Here is a 26,097-nt window from a genome sequence, read left to right as displayed (position 1 = left end):
AACCAGTGCTGTAGAGACACAGACAGACAGATGAAGGTTAGTGTGACAGTGTTTGTTACAGGTTGACTTTGTTGGCTCCTGATTGGCTGGAAACACTCACCTGAACACAGACAGCACAGAGCAGCAGCTGGGAGGAAAAGCATTTTGTGCAGTGGTGTTTCCTCTGGTGAACCTGGGGAGAAGTGGCGCTCTGATGCAGCTGAGGCCAAACAAGGACGAGCTGTGAGATCAGACGAGGGCCACGTGGTTTCTAACAGGTCCTCAAAGCTCCCATCAGCCCCTGCAGTGGGCACATTAGACACGTTTAAAGGAAGCTATTGCGCCTTTGTGAGTTTGCCTGCTTCTACAGTTAAACTACATGCAGTCTGCCCTAATATGGACACGTTTTGCTATTCGGTGGTTTTAAACTCAGTAAGAGAGTCACTTTTCTTTTTTTTCAACCCTTTAAAACCTGAACCATGAAATAACTGCCTGAAATCTTTAATGGAGTGTTTGTTGAACCTTTAGACAAAATATATATAAAATATATAAAATTTTAATCTGCATATATATGAGTTTTAATTTGTATCAAATTTGCTACATTAACTATATTTTGGCAATTTAGTCCTTAAAAATGTGTCATGCTATTTATCATTTTTTGAGGGTAAAAAAAAAAAGCCACGCTGATGATGTGGAAGTCTCAGAAACTCACAAAAACAGATGCATGAAGTACGATATGATGGGCTTGAAAGTGTTAAAGCTTCAGATTTTTTCTGTTTTATTATTGTATTGCCTTTTTTTCTTTTGACCGGTTAATTGTATTATTATTTTGAAGTGTCTTTATTTTGCACATCTCTCACATCTCTGGGGAAGACACTAACCCTACGTTGCTCTCCAATACATCCATTGGAATGCAAATGTTAGCTAGTAAGCACTTAAAACACAGATGAAAGTGCTTATGTGAATGTATCGTGTTGTATGAGCACTTTGACTGCTCTGGGAGAGTAGAACTGTACTAAATAAGACTCAGTCTACTTTCGTTGTTTTTTTCAGCTTGGAAATGTCTCAAAGATATTTGATTGTTCATAGTTTACTAGTGTTTGAACTTATTGGCCACAGTTTGAAAGAATCAAACTTGTGTGCACAGACTCCTCTGACATGTCTGAGAACTTTTTGACTGCACTACTAAAATAATGATGTGCTGGTGTTTGTTCTGTTTGTGTTTCTGTCGCTGTGTGTTTTGTGCTCTTTTGGCCAGACATTCAGTGACTTTGTGTTGCTCTCTTGGTGTCACAACTTACTTGTGTTAGGGTTAGTTTTAGTAAAAAGTTTCTCAATCAGATTTCTTTCAAAGGAAATTTTATTCATGAGTCTATCTAACAGTCTTATGTTTTTCTAATAGGGTGGCTGTAGCTCAGGTGGCAGAGCAGGTCAGCCACTAATCAGAAGGTGGTTTGATCCCAGGCTGCCTCCTGGCTGCATGGCAAGATACTAACTCCATGTTTGCCTGCTGGTGGTGGTCAGAAGGCCCAGTGGCGCCAGTGTCCAGCAGCCTCGCCTCTGTCAATGCGCCCCAGGGCAGCTGTGGCTACAATGTAGCTGCCATCACCAGTGTGTGAATGTGTGTAATGCGCTTTGGAGTCCTTAGGGACTAAGTAAAGTGCTATACAAATACAGGTCATTTACCATGCAGGCCATTTAATAATATTTTAATATTTTCTCTCACCTGAAAAAAATAACAATCCAAATGCATTCCACTAACTATAAGTAATGAAAATCTAAAATAACAAAATGTGTGTATTGTAGTATTGTCATTGACATTATAAAAATCATTTACCACTCAGTTAATGGTTAATTGCAACTAAATGCCAGTGTAAAGAAGAATAAACACACTACATTGTTCTTTTATTGGCTCTAATATATACAACAATCATAAACTATTACAATTACTTATACAGTAGGTAGCAGTTATATACATTTTGGTTTGGTATTATTCATCATGAACGTCTTTTTCTCTAAATATGTGATTGTTAAAAATCATAAGAATGGTGTTCACCATGTTCAAGACATTTTAAATATTAAATAAACTAATAAAAATTAAATGCTCCATATTCTCTATGATGTCATATTTCTTCTTCATCTTGTGTTTCATTTCCAACTGTAATAAAATGGGAGCTGAGCAGACTGCAGGGGCTTCATGGTCTCTCCTTTGATTCCATTAAAGTTCATTTGTCAGCTGTGAGTTGAGGATTTGAGCTGTTTCTCTCACAGGTGAAGAACACAGATCCTTCCTGGAATCATTCTTGAAGCAGAGTTCCTGCTTGTAACTGTCATTGTGTTATTAAAGTGAAAGCCACAGCTAACGGTGTGGAGGCTGCAGAGCAGAAACCCACACAGCCCGTCTGCTGCAGGAGAGCAAGTTTGGATACAGTCAGTTTGTGCTTCACTCACACGGGTTGTTGTTGATCACACAATGAAAGTAGAATCAAACTCTTCATCTTCAAATCTTTATTGTTCACACAAACACAACTACACTGTTTGACATTTGAAAATCAAACAAAAACTTGTGATAAAAATATTCCTGATGGTTTTTGTTACTACAATAAAAGTCACAATAAGCACAAAAAGAATTCTAACTCAGAGCAACAATACATGTAAAGATGTATTTATTTCAGACGATCTTCTAACTGTTGAAGAAAAAGGCAAAATAAGCACAACACATCATAACTAACATTTGTGATCAAAGTGATGAATGAGATGAATTGATGAGATGTGATGGTGAGAAAAGGCGAGCAGGAAACAGTCAGTCAGCATGTGTGCAGTTGGTGGACGCTCCCTTGTTTGTGAGCATCATCAGCAGAGAGAGTCCACAGCAGTACACCAGACTCTTCACTATCAGCACTGTGTACAGCAGGCAGAGCAGCTTCACCCTGCACTGAGACTGGAAGGACACTGAAGGACAGACAGACACAAAGAGACAGACAGACAGTCGGGTTATTCCTCTCAGATCAAGGAGAAAAAGTCCAAATAGAAACAGTCACAGCTTCTTCTTCAAGTGGATGAATTGATGTAGTGTTTGTGTCCACTTGGGGGCAGAAGAACTCCACAAGCAGCTAACAAACTGATCTCTGACATATTATGGTCTGTCTGCTGTTTGGTGCTGAGCAGCTAGTGTACAGTGGCTTTATCAGAGCTTGTTGGATGAAGATTTGATCAATTAGTGCAACTTTAAGAGCCTAAACTTGTTCCAGCTGCCTCATTGGACATTGGAGCTGTCCATGCAGAGAGGCAGCAGGTGATCTTACAGTCAGCTGGCTGCAGAGCTGGCAGGTCTGCTGGCTCTCTCTCTGGAGGACAGGAGGCTGCTGGAGCTGGAAGCTCTGAAACAGAAAAGGAGTCAAATGTTTGGAGCTGCAGTGAGAAATGTCAGTCCTCTGCTGCTCTGCTCTCTTTGACAGCATCTCCACATGAAGCTGAATCACTGCTGAACACAGTCACCGAGCCTTCATTACCTTGTTGTGTTCGGGCCTCCACTGTGTTGTTGCTGACATTTTTGATGTAGCATTTGCATGTATATGTGCTGCTCTCTTCTTCATGGATCAGCTCCAGCTGCTTTCCAACGTCTGTGGGCAGCTCCTCCGGATCATCTTTCTTCTGTGTATTACAAGTCAGCTGGACCAAAGATGGAAACATGAACGGGGGCACACACAGCAGGGAGCTGTCCCCATCGACGTGGAGTCTATGTGGCGCTGAAATATTGTTGAAGCAACAAGCAGCACAGACACACATTCACACAGTCAGCAGCAGCTTCCAGCACTGCACTGCATTCAGTCTGATCCTGGAAACTACATGGACTCTGATCACTAAACTACTCATCAGCACAAAGTTCACTACATACACTGGATTCAGCTTCATATCAAACACAGTCATCACCTCATGTCATCATGGCTCACATGAGGAACACTCAGCATGATTTTAAAAGTCAAATTAAATTCATTTCAGTTTAATTCGTCATGTGTTTGCTTTTTATTGTTTTATAGAAATTTAGTTCAGTCCAATTTTAAAATATTTACATTTGTCTTTATACAAGTGAAAATGTATTTTTCTTATTAGTCCTTAGACACGAGTTCTAACAGAGATCCTCTTCTGCCCAAAAATAAATTCATCTTTTTTCATATTGTTTTGTACTATTAATAAAATTAAATATCATTTCACAAAATTCAGTTCAGCAGATAAAATTTCCATTCTTCTTGTCTTTGATATATTTTACCATAAAGACCATATTTGTCTTTCAGACTAATTTATTCTTAAATATTTTTGTGTAAAAATTGGAAAAGTAATGCAGTGATTATTTTAATTTATGTTTTTATTCAAATAAAAAACTGTAGCAAATATTTTAAAACACTAAAACTGAAATGTTGAATAAAACGTTTTCAATAATATGAGATATACTTCATGATATTTTTAGTTATAAAATACAAATTATTTGACAAAGTATATTTAATAAAAATTTGTCTCGAAAAGTATTTTGGAAAATTTAAGTATTATTAACTTTTTATTGTCACGTACAAATCCACACACACGACTTAATCTCAGAACTAAATATCGGGGCAGGGATAGCTCAGTAGGTAGAGTTGTTGCCCCATGATCGGAAGGTCAGGGGTTCGACTCCACTGAATGGCTACCCTGAGCAAAATACCGTCCCTACACACTGCTCCCCGGGTGCTGCCCACTGCTTCACTTGGTGAATGGGTTAAATGCAGAGGAGCAACTTCCCTATGGGTACTAACAGACACACATTATTAAAAAAAAAAAAAAAAAAATTGGAGTTTAACAATGTCATATTCATCCTAAATGTATCTGTCATATCATTGTTTTCTAATCAGTATCTGTTTTTATAATTCTATTTACCTTTTTGAAGCAGCTACATGAATGTTTGACTATTAAAAAATATTTGTTCCTCAACATAAAGCAAATATTTCCTGAAACCATATTTGTTGTTAATCTATATTAATTTAATTTTAACATCAAATATGATCTTGTGTTGAAAACCAGCAGAATCACTGAGAGGATCAAATCCTAAATATTTGTAACATCACTAATATTTGCAGAAATAAAGAATAACTTTAGTTGTTCAGTGAGATTTCAACATGTTTTCAGAGATTATTGAGCTTTTCTTATGTAACAATGGCTGCAGATGAATTCTCTACTAATGATGAAAAACTAACATGTAAAGCCTGAAGCAGCACAAACTGACTTTAAACACATTTTCAGCTTCTACAATAAAACAACTGAAGGAAAATAAATGTTTGTTCTTACCTGTTACAGACAGTTTAGTTCCAGAGCCAAAGATGAGGTAGTATCCCTCCCACAGTGAGACAGACTGCTACAAAAACCTGTCTGCTGCTGAACGTGTCAGCTGAGGTGAATGAGTCCAAATGAGGAAGCAGGATCATATTTCAGCTCCATGATGTGTTTCTCTAATGTTCATATCAACATGACTGTCTCTTCTTCTCTTTTCTTTTAGCCACACTAGCAGCACGGCTCTGATGTTAATGTCAGTCTGTTGGTCAGTCCACTACTTTAGTCCACATGGACTGGATCTGGACTAAAGACATTAAACTTTGTACAGATATTCTTAGTCTCTAGAGGATCGACTTCATTAAATGACTTTGTCGATTCTGACTTTTTAATCAGACAGTTTGGATTTTGGATTTTCATGGTTCCCTGGGTTTCCTGGTCCAACTTCCCTAGCTCAGCATGGTTTGTGGTTCTCCAGCAGTTCTTCCTGCTCAGTGTCAAATGCTCACTTACTCCTGGGCATCATTTAGTGTTAATGGTACTTGTAATAAATGTAACCTCTGAAAATAATCCTATAGCTAGCCAGGCTCCTTTAACCACTGCAGCCCAAAGTAACACAGCTCCTGTCAGCTGAGCCGGAGCAGCAGGGGTGACTGTACCACTGTGAGGACGAGGTGTTGTGTGAAACAGAAGCCCCAGGTTTACCACGAAACCATTCATGTTTTAAGTCTATTTTTCACACAGCTACAACACAGCTGTTGTTGGCTCTATTCTTAGAAACATGAAGCTGCAGCATCTGGGGAACAGAGTCAAATTCATTCCAGGGAACAGAGCGAGCTGCACTGAGGAGCAGCAGTGGCAGGAATCTTTACTTCTGATTTATTAATAACCCACAGACAAAGTTATCATTTATTTGAAAGTCTTATTCTTAGCCCTGCACACCCTAACCGAAAAAAACAAAACTGTTTTATTTGTTGTTTATTGTCAGTCTGGCTCTTACTCTGAGTTTGATTTGTCCGATTTAGTGATCAGTTCAGATAAAATAATTAGTACCTGACTTTAACATTCATGTGGAAAAATGAAAACAAAAACATGAACTCTGTTTTCATTCTTTATTAAACTAAATTGGCTTCAGCTGGGTTCTTTATCAGTTGAGATTGCAGCAGTTATTCTGTCTGCTCTCAGTTTTCAAACACTCATCTCCTCAATAATTTGCTTGGCGGTAAGCGCTCTCAAACTCATGAGTCTGTTGCAGGCTCTCATCGTGTGGATACAGTCTTTTTATATTCAGCAGTGGGGAGCTCAGTTTCTACAGTCATGTAGGCACCAGCCTGATAATGAAATTGTTAATTGCCCCTTGAGGATAAATAAAGTCTTTCTGATTCTGAATGAAGACACACATAGTGTGTCATGAAATTGAACACAGCTCACAGTTGTTTTCTCATCTTCACACTCAGTCTTTGTACAAGAAAGTTACAATTACATGTCCAAATGTCCAACCTCCAAAAAAGCAGCACCTTCAGAAAGCCTGTAGAACTCTTGTTCAAGACCACTCTGAGTCTTGTGAAATGCACTTCACACACGTACACACAGGCACAGTTGTTTGTCGCCAGACGTTTATTTCTAGTTTTCATTTGTTATGACCGTGCACAGTCTGACAGCTCCGGTCTCAGCTGATTTCCAGCTCCCCCTCCGCTCCTCTCCCGTCTCACTATAAAAGGGGAAGGAAACCATCATCAGTCCGAACGCCATCAGCTGTTCTCACCTGCGTCTGCAGCACCGCCCCATTGAGCTCACTGCACCACTCCTCCCCTGCAGCCGCGCCCGGGACCACACCTCCGCCACAGTCTTTCTCCTGGAAAAGAAAAACAATCAGGTGGGTGCTCAAGACTTTTGGACAGTACTGTGTATTTTACAGCAAACAGCATAGATAGAGACTGGATACAAGAGAAACAGGGGGAAGGGACACAGGGAAACAGTTACATGGTATTAATTTCTCATAGTTTATTAGATAAAAGACCATACATACATAAGACAGATGTGTGACAGAAAGGCAAACAGAGACAACTGCAGATTGAAACATAGTGTTTGTGCTGCCTCTCTTTTATTGTTTTAAATATGCTGTAAGCCTCCTGCAGCGTCTTTAAGTTTCTGCCTTCCTTCCTGACTCAAGAATTATTAAAGAATTGTAAGAATATAAATATAATATATGAATATATTATTTAAACACCTCAGTACACATAAAACTGTATTACTGCAAAGTAAAAAAAAAAATTGTGCAGAAAAATGTTCCCCATCAGCATCAAATGAATTAAAATTACTGCTGAATATGTTTAGGGTAGAGCTCATTTTAAATACTTTATATTCTGTTTAATGTCCAACATCATATTCTATAAATCACGTTTGTAGTGGCTGCCCTGTGAGGACCACATGTATGACCTGAGCTCAGAAACACAGGCCTACATCTGGATTAAAAGTCTGCAGCAGTATGTGACCTGGTTAACTGTCAGTGTCTACAGGGAGGATTCAAATATGAATGATCAATGAAGGTCAGTCTTGACAAAGCAGCGAGTTAAAGTTATTGCAATCAGACATTGTAACAGTTGCAGTTGTGTGGTGTTTCGTTAATATAGCACCAAAGGTCTCTTTGAGCTTCCTGCTCAAAAAGCATTTTTATCAGCCGCATTTGGAGCAGCCTTGGAACTGGGAAAGCCTTCGTCGGCTGGCTGTGACGGAATCGGCCTTCAAATGCGGCCTCTGGAGGATGCGGCCTAGGAATTGGGACACAGCTGTGGTGTCTGTCTACGTGTCTTTAGCTGGGTCCAAAATGGTGGTTGTTGACAAAAGTGGCTCAGATGCTTCTAGTTAGCTCTCCATTATCAGTAGCTATGCTGGCTATCGGCTAACAGTGAAAACTGCGGAAGGGACGGTAAGCCAATTTCTGTTTTAGCGCATTTGCCCTGCTGTCCGTTTTTGTGGTCTTCCTTTGTGGCTGGTTCACTGACTTTTGGTTGAAGCATGATGGAACTTGGTGTTTTGGAATCTGTGAGGTCTCTGTGAGCTAACGAGCCATTGTTTACCTGGTTACATGAAGTCTGGCAAATTCTGGGCTCGGTTGTCTGTGTTTAGCGGCCTTATGTGCATTTACGCAGCTGCTCTTTTAATCATTGCTTGTTTTTGCTGTGTTTGGTGGCTGTAGAAATGGTTTAAATGAGCATTTAGCTGAGATTCTAAGGTTTTGTGGATACTACACATGCTGACATTTGCAAGAAAGGCTTGATGCCATGGAGGGTTGCATGACTCTTGACCTTTAACTGGTTAAGACAGCCTAAGTTAATGTTTGTGATGTCACAAGTATGTGCCACTGCCCTCTGTAGAGTGCGGGGGAATTGTGCTTGCACTTGGACGCATGGACTGAGATGGACTTTATATTTTTACCTCCTTAACTCAAAGTAACATTACGGGTTGTATGAACACTGCTCACTTCATGTATGATAAGACAGCAACTGTTCAACCAGGCCGTGTGAGGTTGGTGAAGATCATGTTTCTTGTTCTTGTTGTGAAGTTGTATTGTCATGTCTGCCTCTCATGTTTCCTGTTTTATTTTGAAGATCTGTGTCCTATGTCAGTGTAGTTGGCTTTGCTTGTTATTTCAGATTAGTGTCAGCTGTTTCCCCATGTGTTTCCATTTCCCCTAATCACCCCTGTGTGTTTCTGTTCGGTCCTTGTCAGGTCATCTGTTGTTCTCGGCATGTTCTCCACGTCATGTTTCTAAGTTTCATGTCAGGGTTTTTCATGTTGTTTGTTTAGTTCACCCACTTTAGGTTAATGTTAGTTTTGCTTCAGTTTGCCTTGCCCTTTGTTTGTACCTTTTTTTTTTTTTTTTTTTTTTTTTTTTTTTTTTAACCAGCCTCATTTAACAGCTCACTTTTTGTTAATACGAAGTTTTGGTTCCACGTTCCTTTTGTGTCTGCATTTCAGATCCTCTCCTCACATTCATACAGTCTGGCTCAGCCAGACTGTGACAACTGTTTTATTAGACCGGACATGTTCAGAGCTGTTGTCCCTTTTCCATTATCATCAGATTTTTCCTTTGCTTATGCACTAAAGGAGTTATTATGATGCTGTATCACTTAAGCTTGTTAACTTGTTAATATTTGTTGTGTTTTCAACAAAGTGCAGATTATTATTTTTTTCATGCACGACAATTAGAGGTCACTTAAGCCAATAGAATCACGGTAACATCACCACCTTTACACCAGTTCCACCAAATCAGAAGTTGCATGCTGCAAATCCACTTATCCTTATCAGGGTCATGGGGGGCGCTGGAGCGTACCCCAGCTGTCATAGGGCGAGAGGCATGGTACTCCCTGGACCAGTCGCCAGTCTGTCACAGGGCTAACACACAGAGACAACCATTCGCACCTATGGGCAATTTAGATTGATCAATTAAGCTATCCCCACTAACTGCATGTGTTTGTATTGTGGTAGGAAGTCGGAGTACATGAACATGCAAACTCCACACAGAAAGACCCCGGCCTGATGGTGGAATTGAACTCAGGACCTTTAGCAACAGTGCTAACCACCCTGCCACCATGCTGGAAATACAAATGACCCTAAATTTAAGGCACATGCCGTCGTCCAGTCACGTGTCTGTAACTGGGTAGAAAATGGCAATTGTTGGCTCTGAAGTATTGTTTATCAAAACATGAAGTTTATTAAGCATGAAGATTATGTTTAGCCTTCTTTTGCAGATGGTTCAGTGCATTTTGGTCAGAGCACGACAAAACTTGCAGTTTTAGAATCAGTTAGATCTCTGCTGTTAAAAAATGTGTTGTTTGCTTGGTTACATGAAATCGAGTGTATACGGGGTTCGGTTGTTTGTGTCTACGTACATTTTGTGAAGTGACATAACTGTTCTTTTAATTGTTTTTTGTTTTTGATGTGTTTGGTAGCTGTAGGAAAGCTTTATATTTTCTTTGAGCTGAGATTTAGAGGTTTATATGGATACCACACATGATATTATTTATATTTACATAACATACCGGACCTCACGGTGAAATAAATGATTCAGTTTGGTTTTCAGACTCTTCTAATTGTGTCTGTTCAATTCAGTTCAATTTTACTTATACAGCGAAACAACAGTCGCCTCAAGGTGCTTTACATTCTAAGGTTGACCCTACAATAATACATACAGAGAAAAACCCAACAATCATATGACCCCCTATGAGCAAGTACTTTGGTGACAGTGGGAAGGAAAAACTCCCTTTTAACAGGAAGAAACCTCCGGCAGAACCAGGCTCAGGGAGGGGCGGGGCCATCTGCTGCGACCGGTTGGGGTGAGAGAAGGAAGACAGGATAAAGACATGCTGTGGAAGAGAGACAGAGGTTAATAACAGATATGATTCAATGCAGAGAGGTCTGTTAACACATAGTGAGTGAGAAAGGTGACTGGAAAGGAAAAACTCAATGCATCATGGGAATCCCCGACAGCCTACGTCTATTGCAGCATAACTAAGGGAGGATTCAGGGTCACCTGGTCCAGCCCTAACTATATGCTTTAGCAAAAAGGAAAGTTTGAAGCCTAATCTTGAAAGTAGAGATAGTGTCTGTCTCCTGAATCCAAACTGGAAGCTGGTTCCACAGAAGAGGGGCCTGAAAACTGAAGGCTCTGCCTCCCATTCTACTTTTAAATACTCTAGGAACAACAAGTAGGCCTGCAGAGCGAGAGCGAAGTGCTCTAATAGGGTGATATGGTACTACAAGGTCATTAAGATAAGATGGGGCCTGATTATTTAAGACCTTGTATGTGAGGAGCAGGATTTTGAATTCAATTCTGGATTTAACAGGAAGCCAATGAAGGGAAGCCAAAACAGGAGAAATCTGCTCTCTCTTTCTAGTCCCTGTCAGGACTCTTGCTGCAGCATTTTGGATCAGCTGAAGGCTTTTCAGGGAGTTTTTAGGACATCCTGATAATAATGAATTACAGTCGTCCAGCCTGGAAGTAATAAATGCATGAACTAGTTTTTCAGCGTCACTCTGAGACAGGATATTTCTAATTTTAGAGATGTTGCACAAATGGAAGAACGCAGTCTTACATATTTGTTTAATATGTGCGTTGAAGGACATGTCCTGGTCAAAAATGACTCCAAGGTTCCTCACAGTGTTACTGGAGGCCAAGGTAATGCCATCCAGAGTAAGAATCTGCTTAGATACTGTGGTCGCAAATTTTGAAGACATCCAGATAACCTTCTCCCACCAACGATGTGGAGATCCAACCCTTTTAGATCCAATTAAAATCAAGACACTCAAAAAGATTCTCTGGAAAAGAGCAGAATTCTTGGAACAGAGTTTAATACACTGAATCATATGAACAGCAGGAAAAATACATACAGACATTTAGTAAGAAAATTACAAAGCAGAAAGCAAGCAAAGCAAAACCCCGGGGTGTACAGCCTTAAGCCCAGACAGTAGAGCAACACAGAGACGGACAGAGAGAAACAGCAGAGGGGAAAAAAGTGCTGGGGTGTCCTCTGGTCCCCTAATATATAGGGACCAGTATCCCCGCCCCCTGCTGCTGGGTAACTTTCCCTCCCGTCCTCCAGCCAAACACAGCTGCAGGGGTCAGGTAGCGGCCAAGGACTCCGGCTACCCTTTGGCTTTGGCTTATCACAACAGGTCATGACACGGTGTCTGTGAAGGTTCTCAGTCATCCAGGTCATCGTAGTCTAAGGAGCTTGGAAAGAAAAGCGTCTGGACTTCTTTAAGTTGCTTGAAGACGTTTCACCTCTCATCCGAGAAGCTTAGCACCTCGGAAGAGGTGAAAGGTCACATTGACTGCCCTGTTACTGTACCACCTTAATAAACCTCGGTGAAGCAAAATGTCTTGTGCTTAAGACTCTACATGAAAGTTAAAATATATATGTTCAGTGCACACAGATATATAGTGTATATAGTTACATAGTTGTACATATGATACAAAAATCTACCACATTACCATATTTCTAAGATTTTCAGGGCCAAGTACAATAACCTCAGTTTTATCTGAATTTAGAAGTAGAAAGTTAGAGTTAATAATGAAGTTATCAACTGTTTTCAGAGCCTCCCTTTCAGCTGCTCGTCAGTGGCTTGACTGAACCTCATTCCCTCCCTTTTTTTTTTTTTTTTTTTTTTTTTTTTTTTGTTTTTTGGTGATTCTTCATCCCAGTTAAAAAATTCAGACAAATCTTGACATTTGATCGGCTCTAGTTTTCTACAGTCTTTAATGCAAGACAGACACTTTTCTCAGGCCTGTGAAGAAAGCAGTGAAGTTTGTGGCTCAAAAGCTGAGGAGCTGATCTGTGGATGTACTTAAAGACAAAGATGATGAAAGTTGATGAAATAAGTTTACAGTTTTAGAATAAGAAACAAAATAAGAAACAAGAGATGGACTTCATTCATCATGAAAAACTGTCACCCTCAGCTGTGGTTTCTTTTCAGAATTAAATTACAACAGTTGAGCTGGAAAAGTTTTCCATTATTCATTTGGACATGCTGATCTAATGAAGATGAATCTGAGGGAAACTGAATTTCTGACAGCAGTAAATAAAAATGGTCCCTGAGCTCAGTATGTTTGTGACTCTGAGATGGAGGTGAAACATGTGAAGCTGGGCTGTGGTTTACTGCTCTCTTCCTGTCACAGACACTGTTTGACATCTGTTCATCTGTTGGTTTTTGTTCAGGCTGCAGGGATCATTTCTCACTGTGGGGATCAGACACCCAACAGGAGCAGTAGTAGGTGGCTGAATGATCACGTCTGATGTTGTTTAGTGTCAGAACACCTGTATACTGCAGATATTTGAATGTTTCTCTTTCTTTCTTCTGGTACCAGTATACAGAGCCACTACATCGTGGATTCCCACACCTGAAGGAGACACTTTCTCCAATTTTCTTGGTCAGTGTAGAACCACCCTGATTTGACTCTGCTGCCATGGTAACCAGTGCTGTAGAGACACAGACAGATAGATGAAGGTTAGTGTGACAGTGTTTGTTACAGGTTGACTTTGTTGGCTCCTGATTGGCTGGAAACACTCACCTGAACACAGACAGCACAGAGCAGCAGCTGGGAGGAAAAGCATTTTGTGCAGTGGTGTTTCCTCTGGTGAACCTGGGGAGAAGTGGCGCTCTGATGCAGCTGAGGCCAAACAAGGACGAGCTGTGAGATCAGACGAGGGCCACGTGGTTTCTAACAGGTCCTCAAAGCTCCCATCAGCCCCTGCGGCCCACAGATAAGACTGCTGCTGCTGATTGACAGCTCAGCTGAAGCTGCTGTGGTTTCATCGTCTTCATTTCAATCTGACAGCAGATCCAAAAATCTGGGTCACATGATGCACAAACACTCAGAAACATTCATGTTGCTGTGAATTTACTAACACACACTGTTATCTGTGGTTTTCTTCTTTATCTAACTTTTTGAATATCTTCAGCTTTTCTTTGTTTTTGTGAATCAAAATGAATAAATAATATTCACAGCATCTCATTTTTAATTGTTCTGTTTTATCGACGACGGTTTTAAGAATCATTAAAATGATGATCATCAATTCTAATATCTATAAAGAGTAATAAAAACAGGGCTGTGTTTCACGTCAGCTTCATTTATTTGTAGCCATGGTTAGATTTCATCTGCAGCAGGCAGTCATCCACCTTTACACACACATTTACACAACAGTACAAAAGTACTTTTTGATTCATGAAAGAGAAATAAGACAAATGTTGCCTTTGTATCATCTCTGATATGGAAGGGATCATTTGAAGATGTGAGTGAAGGACACAAATATTTGGATCTGGTGTTGTTCTACATTTTAGGACTAAAAGACAGAAGGAAGAAAGTGAAAGTGACTGTGCGAGGCGTTGAAGTCATGAAGTCAAGTGGAGGCCGCTGACTGCTGTTACTTTCTGCTGTACAGGTTCAACAGGGACTCACAGTCAGCCTGCTAGAACATTTGGATGAAGAGAAAAAGGAGGAAAAAGACTTTGAGGGACAAATCCAATAAGATCAGCATGTTTTGAATGTGGGAATACAACAGTTTCCTCCACCATGACACACACTGGAGCCTCTTTTTGCTCACAGCTTCACTGTTTGTCTCAAAGTTCAGTTTGGAGGCCAAAATTGTTGCAACACATTTGTAAGTTTGCACTAATTTCACTGTGTGACCCTTAATGGATGTAATGAAAGAATCAGTCAGTGAAATATGAAGCTGTGCTGTAAGTTTGGAGGAGAAAAGTGTCTGAGTGACTTTAATGAGGTGAACACATGAATACAGAGCACTGACTGACACGTACACACTCCTTTAATGAGTCGCACACATTTTTGTGACTTCATGAAATGTCAAAAATGACACAACACACAACAAGCTGCGAGCACATTATTGTGTGTTTGCTGTTTGTGTGCTTTGTTTGCTGTTATGATAGCAGGCATACAGCCATGTTCTCAATGTCTCAGCTATCATTGATTATTGCTGCTCTTCCTCTTCTATTAGGCACTTCAACTCAATGAATGACACACAGAAAGATTTCATGACTGTGTTCTTCACAATAAGGAGAATATGTTATCTGCATCTGAATGACTCATGTTGCCTTGTTTCTACTTTGTTTGCATATTTCTGCTTGTTGGAAAGGATTTTCTGAATCATTCAGTAGTTTTTGTAATAATAACGACATTTAGCAAGACTTCAAAATGATTCTCCAACATTTGCTGTTCAGACTTGATCTGTTCTTACGTGTGTGATATCCAGAATGAAAAACTCAGCTCAGGTAATAAAATGGGAGCTGAGCAGACTGCAGGGGCTTCATGGTCTCTCCTTTGATTCCATTAAAGTTCATTTGTCAGCTGTGAGTTGAGGATTTGAGCTGTTTCTCTCACAGGTGAAGAACACAGATCCTTCCTGGAATCATTCTTGAAGCAGAGTTCCTGCTTGTAACTGTCATTGTGTTATTAAAGTGAAAGCCACAGCTAACGGTGTGGAGGCTGCAGAGCAGAAACCCACACAGCCCGTCTGCTGCAGGAGAGCAAGTTTGGATACAGTCAGTTTGTGCTTCACTCACACGGGTTGTTGTTGATCACACAATGAAAGTAGAATCAAACTCTTCATCTTCAAATCTTTATTGTTCACACAAACACAACTACACTGTGTGACATTTGAAAATCAAACAAAAACTTGTGATAAAAATATTCCTGATGGTTTTTGTTACTACAATAAAAGTCACAATAAGCACAAAAAGAATTCTAACTCAGAGCAACAATACATGTAAAGATGTATTTATTTCAGACGATCTTCTAACTGTTGAAGAAAAAGGCAAAATAAGCACAACACATCATAACTAACATTTGTGATCAAAGTGATGAATGAGATGAATTGATGAGATGTGATGGTGAGAAAAGGCGAGCAGGAAACAGTCAGTCAGCATGTGTGCAGTTGGTGGACGCTCCCTTGTTTGTGAGCATCATCAGCAGAGAGAGTCCACAGCAGTACACCAGACTCTTCACTATCAGCACTGTGTACAGCAGGCAGAGCAGCTTCACCCTGCACTGAGACTGGAAGGACACTGAAGGACAGACAGACACAAAGAGACAGACAGACAGTCGGGTTATTCCTCTCAGATCAAGGAGAAAAAGTCCAAATAGAAACAGTCACAGCTTCTTCTTCAAGTGGATGAATTGATGTAGTGTTTGTGTCCACTTGGGGGCAGAAGAACTCCACAAGCAGCTAACAAACTGATCTCTGACATATTATGGTCTGTCTGCTGTTTGGTGCTGAGCAGCTAGTGTACAGTGGCTTTATCAGAGCTTGTTGGATGAAGATTTGATCAATTAGTGCAACTTTAAGAGCCTAAACTTGTTCCAGCTGCCTCATTGGACATTGGAGCTGTCCATGCAGAGAGGCAGCAGGTGATCTTACAGTCAGCTGGCTGCAGAGCTGGCAGGTCTGCTGGCTCTCTCTCTGGAGGACAGGAGGCTGCTGGAGCTGGAAGCTCTGAAACAGAAAAGGAGTCAAATGTTTGGAGCTGCAGTGAGAAATGTCAGTCCTCTGCTGCTCTGCTCTCTTTGACAGCATCTCCACATGAAGCTGAATCACTGCTGAACACAGTCACCAAGCCTTCATTACCTTGTTGTGTTCGGGCCTCCACTGTGCCCCCCTCGTGCTTCACCCAGCAGCTGTATTTATATGTGTCAGAATGGCTCCCATCAACCATCCTGATGGCAATGGTGCGTCCCGCCTCTCTGAGCTCCAGCTGCTCTCCCTCAGCAGGGGGCAGCTCCTCCGCTTCTCCGCCGTTCTTCTTCTGTCTTTTCCAGGAGAACTGGACCAGAGGAGGAAACATGGCTGAGGCCACACACAGCAGGGAGCTGTTCCCCTCCAGGTGGGCTCTGGATGCTGCTGGGTACACGCTCACCACGGGCTTCACTACCTGCTCATCTGAAGTTTGACAGCAGCAACAAGCAGCACAGACACACATTCACACAGTCAGCAGCAGCTTCCACCACTGCACTGCATTCAGTCTGATCCTGGAAACTACATGGACTCTGATCACTAAACTACTCATCAGCACAAAGTTCACTACATACACTGGATTCAGCTTCATATCAAACACAGTCATCACCTCATGTCATCATGGCTCACATGAGGAACACTCAGTGTGATTTTACATCATGAAATAAAATGCATTTCTTCTCTTTTTTTCTTGGTGTTATTTGAAAATATTAATTTTTTTCTTCATAAAATTACAGTTTTTCTTCTCTGATAATAAATAACATACTTTTACAAACTTCATGAATCTAAAATATTTCATTACAATAATTAGAGAGCAGTGCATCTATTATTTGGTTTTACTATATTTATTCAATATGTATAAATTACATTTATTATGGATTAATATCAATTAATTTTAGGATATCAAATCTAAAGAATGTGATACATCATATGCACTTTTGAATATTTCAGAAAGTTTTGTTTACTGCTAACATTTATGAATTTTTTATTGTCATTTGCTATTAGCAAGAGAAAGATATACATACATGCCTGTAACGATGTCATATTTTACACGAAAGTTTAAATCACATTATAGACAGATTTTAAAAATCTGTGATCACATTTTACATTAATTACTGTATTCATGCATTTAAAAAAATCTATTTGAACCAACAAAATTTTCCTTTGTCAATTATTAAAAAAAACATATTTTTATTTACAAATTTACTACTATGTCAATTTTTAACATCAAAAACCAGCAGAATCACTGAGAGGATCAAATCCTAAATATTTGTAACATCACTAATATTTGCAGAAATAAAGAATAACTTTAGTTGTTCAGTGAGATTTCAACATGTTTTCAGAGATTATTGAGCTTTTCTTATGTAACAATGGCTGCAGATGAATTCTCTACTAATGATGAAAAACTAACATGTAAAGCCTGAAGCAGCACAAACTGACTTTAAACACATTTTCAGCTTCTACAATAAAACAACTGAAGGAAAATAAAAGTTTGTTCTTACCTGTTACAGACAGTTTAGTTCCAGAGCCAAAGACCCCATAGCTGTAGTCTCTTCCTGCCACTCTCACAGTGAGACAGACTGCTACAAAAACCTGTCTGCTGTCAAATTTATCAGATGTTTACAAACGAGGAAGCAGGAGCATGTTCCAGGGTGGACTGACATGATAATTGCTTAAGACGTTTTTCATAATGGACTTTGCTGTTTCTGACTTTCATCTGGTGCCATCATCAAGTCCAATTCTTTCAGTACTTTAGTTCATCATGAAATAATCATAGTTTTACCCACTAGCTCTTTGCTGGTAAATTTAGACCTTTATATGCTGGATCTATACCATCTAACTGAGTGATCCTATGTCTGCTGTCTATTTGTGCTTTTCTTGGATATTATTTATTTATTTTTATTTATTTATTTATTTATTTTTTAAATCCCAAGTTGTCATTCTGATTGTCTGGCAACATCTGTGTGGCAGACAGGATGTGGATCCAAATGCAAGACTTGGAAAACAGGAAATCAATTCAAAAATAGAGCTTTAATGCTAATTACTTACAGTAATGCAAAAAAAGACCCAAAACCAGTGAATGAACAGTGAATCCAAGCATCAGTTATCTGTTGGAATGCTACTTTGCAAGTAACCCCAGTGGGTTACGTTGTGGGACCAATGGAATCTTCCATAGTCAGTATCTAGTAGTTCGATTTTCCAACGTTCAGAGGAAGGAACCTCTATTGCTACTGGACATCGATGAGCTGCAACATAAATGGTATGGCAAGGGGGGAGCCAAGTCGAGGTTATCATCACTCCCACCCAAGATTGGGAACCAAGTACAACGGAAGGAGCATTGAGTGTGAGAGGAGCTGACCTGAAAGATAGGATCATGGTGAAACTACAAGCTTGGAACCTTCTTAACCAGTTACCAAGGCTACGTGAAGGTCTGCTAGAAGATGTGAATGCAGCACTACAGGCAATCCCTATTATGACCATCACTGAAACCAACCATCTGAGCTACAGCAGTCATCACGGGGATGTTTGCCTAGAGATAAAGAGCCACAGGGAGCAGTACCCATGGAGAGGGAGACTATAGGCCAAGTTCAAGGTAGCATGGAGAGACATTAGCCAACTGTTGGAGCTACAGAAAGGTACAATGAGGAAAGAAAAGGGTGCCCAAGAAGCGAAGTGCCCATACACGAGGCCTTGGAAACTGCCAGGCAAATACTCATAGCCTTTGTTAGCCACTTGAAGAGGTATACCAAAGAGACAGAAGGTAGTAGAATACACCAGCTCTTCCATGGAACCAGCCAAGGTGTACTCTCAGGGGAACAACATGAAAGTGGCCCCACCAAAGCCGAAGACGGAGTACTGAAAGAGCATATAGGAGAAGGACGCAAACCATAACAGCAATGCTCAGTGGCTAGTGGATTTAAGAGCAGAATAGAGCAACCTCCCTGAACAGGGTCCAGTAACTATCACATACTCAATTCCCCCCACACACGGATCCTTCATGTGATCCCAATATGAATAATTACACAGCACGAGTAGCCATTAGTGTCTGGCAGCACAAATGAACCAGCTTCTAGTACACGTGAGACACCCTGAATGGCTAACTGAAGGCCAGAAAGTCCTTATCCCCAATGACCCCCAGAAAAAACCAGCCCCATCCAACTACTGGTTAATAACCTACCTCAATATGGAAGCTCCTGTGAGGCATCATAGCAGCTAAGATGAACAGGCACATGGCTTAATACATGAGAGAGACCCAGGCCTTGTTTCTTAAGGAATAACAGAGGAGCAAAACACCAGCTACTGGTAGATAGAAGGCAGACATTGCAGAGTATGGCCTATAAGTACTATGGTCAAATTGGGACATGCCCCCTAGGGTGGGTGAGAATACCGAGCTAAGATCCTGTGGGGCTTCCAGATACGGACAGGCAAAGTGTTTATGGCTAACCAACCAGGCATAGTAGTGGTAGACAAGCATTGAAAGATGGCCCCAGTGATAGATGAAGCCAACTGAATGATAGCAACATCAGGAAGGAATAACAAGAGACGCTAGAGAAGTACCAAGGGCTGAAAGAAGATCTTGGGAAGATGTGAAAGGTGACAGCAACACTGGTCCCAGTGGTAATCAGAACATTTGGTGCAGTGACTCCCAAGCTAGGCGAGTGAGTCCAGGAGATCCCTGCAATAACATCCAAAATCTCTGTCGAGAAGAACGCAGTCCTGGGAACAGCAAAGATATTGCACAGGACCCTCAAGCTTCTGGGCCTCTGGTAGATGACCCTAATTTGAAGGATAAAGACCACCCACAGGGACAAGAGGAGAACTGTTAATATATACACTACGAGTCAAAGGTTTTAGAACACCCCAATGTTTCCAGTTATTTGTTGCAGTTAAAAATATTCAAGTTCAATGAATAGCTTGAACTGCCAGAGGTTGAAAAAAGGTAAAGTTACCCAAAACATTTCAGAATTATACAAAAAAGCCTTTTTAGGTAATATAAAATGGGTTAACAATTTAAAGCTGAGCGCACCATCCGCTCCGAGCTCCCTGACCTGCACTCAATCTACAGCAGGCGGTGCTGGACCAAGGCCAGGAAGATGGTGAAGGACCTCAGCCATCCCAACAACAGACTGTTCTCTCTGTTGAGGTCAGGAAAGCAATTCTGCTCCCTGAAGACCAACACAGAGAGACTGAGGAGGAGCTTCTTCCCGCAGGCGATACGGTCTCTCAATCACACCACCACACAGTACTGACCCACACATATAGTTCTTACACACACACTGTGATAGGTCTATAGTATAAACCTATTTGCTGGAACGTTAAGGACAATCTGCTACACAGCAAAAAGCAAGACTCAAGGCACCAAAGTTCTCTGGTTACTCATGCATGAGGGAGACCTGGCTGGAGCCAAGCGTCGTTCCACCACTTGATCTCTGTCAGACTCTCAGCCAGGTTTCCCCACAGCACTCCTTTTATTGTGGTTACATGAATATGCATAGGGTCATTAACATATAACATCTTACATAGGTATACATGTGAACAAAGAATACTGTGTGTGTGTGTGTGTGTGTGTGTGTGTGTGTGTGTGTGTGTGTGTGTGTGTGTGTGGTCAAAAGGGTCATATAACATGAAAGCATCAAACATCCTTAGTCAGGAAGAGGGTAGACTAGACCCCCCCCCCCCCGGTAAGGAAGTCCAACAGTTCATCTAAACAAAAAGCACTTAGACTAGAACAGACGTAGCTACGCTAATCCCATCATAAAACAATAAGACAAGATGCGAACTCTTCCCATGCCCCCAAGATGCAGGTGTGCATTCCAGTGTGGAATACACACCAAGCCTCTGTAACCTGTTAAAGCTCACACAACTTATCACTACACAATTGATTATACACCTCTAAGCATATATGGTTAAATGTTTCCTAATACAAATGACAATAATAAAATCTAAACCCAACACACTGGACATTCTGGACATTTGTTTACACTAATTTGATTAGATGCGTGGTCATCTAATCAAATCACTTCATCACTAAATCACTAAATCACTTTAAGCATATTTGCACTGCACAAGACACTTACAAATGTGGATTGCACAACACTGGACATTATATTTCTTCATTTCTACTTAATGCTGTACAGCTGCTGTTATTGTATATATATATTTATATTTCTTCATACATTCTTATATATTTCTATACTGTGTATTTGTGTATTGTGTATTTTGTTGTACAGTTATTTTATTTTCAACTTTAATTTATATATTTTATCTTATTCTTTCCCAGTTAAATTTAGCCTTCATTCTAATTTGTTGTTGTACAGTTATTTCATTTTTAACTTTAATTTTTATATTTTATTTTATTCCTTCCTAGTTAAATTGACCCTTGACTCCGTATCTGTAACCGGAAGGTCGCCGGTTCGATCCCCGGGCTCTCTGTTCTGGTTGTTGTGTCCTTGGGCAAGACACTTTACCCTACCGCCTACTGGTGATGGCCAGAGGGGCCGATGGCGCGATATGGCAGCCTCGCTTCTGTCAGTCTGCCCCAGGGCAGCTGTGGCTACAACTGTAGCTGCCTCCACCAGTGTGTGAATGTGAGAGTGAATGAATAGTGGCATTGTAAAGCACTTTGGGTGCCTTGAAAAGCGCTATATCAATCCATTATTATTATTGGACTACTGAAGATGGAAGAAGGCATTATCGACTGATGAATAAAATTTTAAATCATTATGTGTGTGTGTGGCATCAGCTCTCAGACATACTTAACACAACTTAATGCAATTGACACCCTCTTCTCCACGAGAAACCCACCCATTTTGGATTGTCCTGCAGGAGCGTTTGTTGCTGGATACACGATGGTAAATGGTAAATGGCCTGTATTTATATAGCGCTTTTCTAGTCCCTAAGGACCCCAAAGCGCTTTACATATCCAGTCATCCACCCATTCACACACACATTCACACACTGGTGATGGCAAGCTACATTGTAGCCACAGCTGCCCTGGGGCGCACTGACAGAGGCGAGGCTGCCGGACACTGGCGCCACCGGGCCCTCTGACCACCACCAGTAGGCAACGGGTGAAGTGTCTTGCCCAAGGACACAACGACCGAGACTGTCCAAGCCGGGGCTCGAACCGGCAACCTTCCGATTACAAGGCGAACTCCCAACTCTTGAGCCACGATCATCCCCACACGATGGATTCTTGGGAAAAGTGGCAGGTCGTGTGCCTGGCAACACTCTCGATGGAAGACGTTGAAGACATCTACCTATTGCACTGTATTAAGGAGAGGATGAATGGGGCCATGTATTGTGAGATTTTGAGCAACTGCCCCTTCCCTCAGTTAGAGCATTGAAGATGGATCGTGGCTGGATCTTCCAGCATGACAATGACCCAAAGCACACAGTCAGGATAACCAAGGAGTGGCTCCGTAAGAAGCATTTCAAGGTTTGGAGTGGACTAGCCAGTCTCCAGCCCTAAATCCAATAGAAAATTTTTGGAGGGAGCTAAAACTCTGTGTTGCTCAGCAACAGCCCAGAAACCTGACAGATCAAGAGGAGATCTGTGTGGAGGAGTTCGCCAAAATCCCTGTTGCTAAGTGTGCAAACCTGGTCAAGTCCTGCAGGAACAACCCGTTCTCACTCCCAAAGCGTAACATTTTACGCTAGGTGACAAATCGTCACCATATTACGTTTTCGGCTACCCACCACGTTCCTAAATGACGACCTCGGAAAAAAGAGGAAATATGAGAACCGTCTGGACTGAATCTACACATGTTCGCTCTTTTTCTTCAAATCGCTTAGAAACACGCTATTTAACATCATTAAAGTCCTGGTTAAGGTCAGGAATAAGGTTATGGTCAGGGCTAGGGATAAGGTTAGGTTTAGGGCTGGAATACAGGGCTGGAACGTCTATTACCGCAGGAGCGTCATTGCACTGGATCCCAGTCATAACCCGCCGCGTACCATAAGAACGCCGAAGGTCTCCTTTCGCGTTCCTCAGGAACGCCGCGGGACGTGACAAAACATCGACATGTTACGCCTCGGGAGTGAGAACGCTCTGGCAGGAAACGTTTGACCTCTGTAATTGCAAACAAAGGCTTCTGTACCAAATATTAACACTGATTTTCTCAGGTGTTCAAATGCCTAATTGCAGCAGCGAAATGCAAATAAATTCTTTAAGTCATACAATAGGATTTCCTCAACTGTTTTTAAAATCCTGTCTCTCACAGCGGGAATGCAACTACAATGTGAATTTCAGACCCTTCCATGATTTCTAAGTGGGAGAACTTGCAAAATTGTAGGGTGTTCAAATACTTGTGTTCCTCACTGTAGGTGAAAGAGCACACTATACACTTGATACAGACACATACGTACAAGTACACATGTACTCAGATACAAATATACAGTTACCCCCCCAAAACACCTTTGATGCTTACTTTGACATTGTTACATCCTGGGAGGCTGTGGGAATGTGTGGGCGTGGTGTTGTCTTCTCCCTCTCCTCCTCCTTCGTTCTGGCCCCTCCCCTTGTCTCTCTCTGCCCCTGCCTTCTCCTTTAGGTCACACCTGCTGCTCATCTGCTCTCGTTACAACCAATTACCCTCAGGGGTGATATAAGCTGGAGAAGAGCAGTGTGGAGGAGGAGGGAGAGGTTTCTGGTGGATTTCCTCTGTGCTGGTCAGAGTGTGCTACTGGCTTAGGTGTGGAACAGCCTGCTGCGTATGACCAGCCTTCTGGTGTGTGGCTCTTTGTGAGTAGTGTTTAACTGAGCAGTGATTGCCCATGAGTGACGGCGGCCTTCATTAGTTTGTGTGGCCTGCCTGGATATTGTTTGCTAGCAGCGTTGCTGTCTCTTTCTGTTGAAGCCTTATTGTTGCTTTCTTTGTTGAAGTGGTCATTACCACTTTGGGTTGACCTCCCTGATTTCTCATTAAAGCAGCGGTGCTGTCTCCTTTTGTTGTTGCCATTTATATGATTATTGAGGTGTTTGCCTACAATAAAGATCTATTTTATGTTAAATACCTCTGCCTGGCGTTCTTTTCATTCCACCTGGATCTAACTGTTACTGTCCCCCACCCTCATCGCCTAGACTTTTAAGAGGGGACGTAACAAAGTGGGGGCTCGTCCGGGATCGGAATGAAAGGAATTGGGTTGATTGCAAGTGTGAACAGGTGTTTGTGTGTTGTGTGAAGGTCATTTGGCTAGCTGCTGCTCTCCCCGGCTAGCACAGGGAGTGTCTAGCTGAGCATTTGCTCTTCCTTCGGACACTCGTTTTTTGTTTTGCCTTTTTTATATTCGGAGCAAACCCGGGTGGGGATTGATTCTCTGTTGGGGGTAGGCTTGTCGGTGCCTGTGGCACTTGATGATTTGCCTTTAAAGTGGCCTCGAGCCTGGTACGCTCCAGAAGCTAGGACAGGCTAGATTCTGAGCAGGCAGGACTGGGGGGAGTGTGGGTAGATTTTCAATTAATGGTTGACTTGACACAACACATTTTTCTTTCGCCTGTGTGTAGTTCCGTAGTGAAGGCGTTGTGTGTGGCCCTGTAGTGGTTTGCTTGTGTTTTGCAGGCCGTTTTGAGTTTTGATATTGCTGGGTTTACGGCAGAGCCGTCGCTTGCCCTGCTGGATGTTTGTAGGAAGAAGGATCTGCATGAGCTGGCTACATATTACGGGATCAGTGTCTCCACTGGTCTGCGCAAAGCCGAGCTGAAGGCCGCTCTGGTGTCCGGGTTGTTGGAGAAGAGGGTGGTTGTAATGAAAGAACCCCCGAGCACACCCGGTCCGGCTGGACCAAGTGCGGCGCCTCACGTTCGAGGCCAGGTTATAGAACCAGCAGTGTCTACGCCTATGGACCAGGGGTTGCCCGAGGGGGGGCCAATGACGCTGCCCCGTTTTGATCCACTCTCCATCCAGTCATCAGAGGGTTCTAAGCAGGATGCTAGGCTCAAAATCCGTCTGGCTCGTCTCCAGCTGGAGAAGGAGCAGCGTGAGAGAGAGTTCCAGCTGAAAAGGGAGATAGAGCTTAGGCGTTTGGACGCGGAACTGGCTAGGGCCAGGGAGGTTGAGCAGATGAAGGTGGAGGCAGAGACGAAGGTCAAGCTGCGACAGCTGGAACTCCAGCAGGCCTCCTCCCCTCCTGTGGTGGCCTCGCTGTCACAGACAGACGTACAGTTTGATGTGGGAAGGAATAGTCGTCTGGTCCCTGTATTTCGTGACACTGAGGTGGAGATTTATTTTGAATCGTTTGAGCGGATAGCGACAGCCTTGAGTTGGCCGCGGGATGCGTGGGCCATCCTGCTACAGTGCAAGCTGGTGGGCAAGGCACAGGAAGTTTGTTCCTCGTTGTCCGCTGAATGTAGCTTGGACTACGACAAACTGAAAAGTGCAATCCTGTTAGCCTATGAGCTAGTCCCCGAGGCTTACAGGCAGCGATTTCGGGGGCTGAAAAAGGTGCAGGGTCAATCTTTCCTGGATTTCGCAAGAGAAAAGAGTGTCCTCTTTGATCGGTGGTGTATGGCCTGTAAAGCTGCAGACCTAGCTTCGGTACGGGAATTAATTCTCATTGAGGAATTCAAAACCTGCGTCACCGAGCGGATGGCGGTATATCTGAACGAGCAGAAGGTCTCTACGTTGCAGCAGACCGTGACCCTGGCTGACGAGTTCGCACTCGTCCATAAAACCAGTGTTGTTAAGCATGAGCGACGCGATACACTAGAAATGGCTAGCGGTGCTAGTGGTGAGCAAGACACAAGGAGAGAGGTGCCTGTGCCTCGTCCCAGGTCAGACCGGAAGTG

The 26,097-nt window shown here is 42.0% G+C and overlaps 2 protein-coding genes and 1 long non-coding RNA gene across 3 annotated transcripts; 1 reads left to right on the top strand and 2 right to left on the bottom strand.

Annotated features, from left to right (window-relative positions):
* Positions 1–2,472: 2,472 nt before the first annotated feature.
* LOC143413512 (uncharacterized) lies at positions 2,473–5,573 on the bottom strand. Its single transcript, XM_076876743.1, has 4 exons — positions 5,299–5,573; positions 3,492–3,728; positions 3,285–3,359; positions 2,473–2,931 (listed from the first exon to the last, which is right to left on the bottom strand). The coding sequence occupies exons 2-4, from the start codon at positions 3,670–3,672 to the stop codon at positions 2,783–2,785; spliced, it is 405 nt and encodes a 134-aa protein (XP_076732858.1). The 5' UTR covers positions 3,673–3,728; positions 5,299–5,573; the 3' UTR covers positions 2,473–2,782.
* Positions 5,574–7,034: 1,461 nt separating this feature from the next.
* LOC112432403 (uncharacterized) lies at positions 7,035–15,338 on the top strand. The gene is made up of 2 exons (XR_003023019.2): positions 7,035–7,156; positions 14,125–15,338. It is a non-coding gene; the product is annotated as an uncharacterized LOC112432403 (long non-coding RNA).
* A 119-nt stretch (positions 15,339–15,457) lies between these two features.
* On the bottom strand, positions 15,458–18,037 carry LOC112436433 (immunoglobulin lambda-like polypeptide 1). The gene is made up of 5 exons (XM_076876983.1): positions 18,022–18,037; positions 17,813–17,866; positions 16,425–16,736; positions 16,218–16,292; positions 15,458–15,864 (listed from the first exon to the last, which is right to left on the bottom strand). The coding sequence occupies exons 1-5, from the start codon at positions 18,035–18,037 to the stop codon at positions 15,716–15,718; spliced, it is 606 nt and encodes a 201-aa protein (XP_076733098.1). The 3' UTR covers positions 15,458–15,715.
* Positions 18,038–26,097: the final 8,060 nt, after the last annotated feature.

This window comes from Maylandia zebra, linkage group LG18 (assembly GCF_041146795.1).
Source record: "Maylandia zebra isolate NMK-2024a linkage group LG18, Mzebra_GT3a, whole genome shotgun sequence".
NCBI classification, from domain to species: Eukaryota; Metazoa; Chordata; class Actinopteri; order Cichliformes; family Cichlidae; genus Maylandia; species Maylandia zebra.
The sequence above is the reverse complement of the archived record's forward strand: the minus strand, read 5'-3'. Positions and strand labels throughout refer to the sequence as shown.

What these genes read in the sequence shown, in the direction of transcription:
- LOC143413512 (XM_076876743.1), bottom strand. Translation starts at nt 3,672, where the DNA reads ATGTTTCCATCTTTGGTCCAGCTGACTTGTAATACACAGAAGAAAGAT. An exon ending in GGAGGCCCGAACACAACAAG is followed by an intron (nt 3,360 to 3,491) that starts GTAATGAAGGCT and finishes TTTCTGTTTCAG; the next exon opens with AGCTTCCAGCTCCAGCAGCC. An exon ending in AGCTCTGCAGCCAGCTGACT is followed by an intron (nt 2,932 to 3,284) that starts GTAAGATCACCT and finishes TCTGTCCTTCAG; the next exon opens with TGTCCTTCCAGTCTCAGTGC.
- LOC112436433 (XM_076876983.1), bottom strand. An exon ending in AACTAAACTGTCTGTAACAG is followed by an intron (nt 16,737 to 17,812) that starts GTAAGAACAAAC and finishes GTCAAACTTCAG; the next exon opens with ATGAGCAGGTAGTGAAGCCC. An exon ending in AGCTCTGCAGCCAGCTGACT is followed by an intron (nt 15,865 to 16,217) that starts GTAAGATCACCT and finishes TCTGTCCTTCAG; the next exon opens with TGTCCTTCCAGTCTCAGTGC.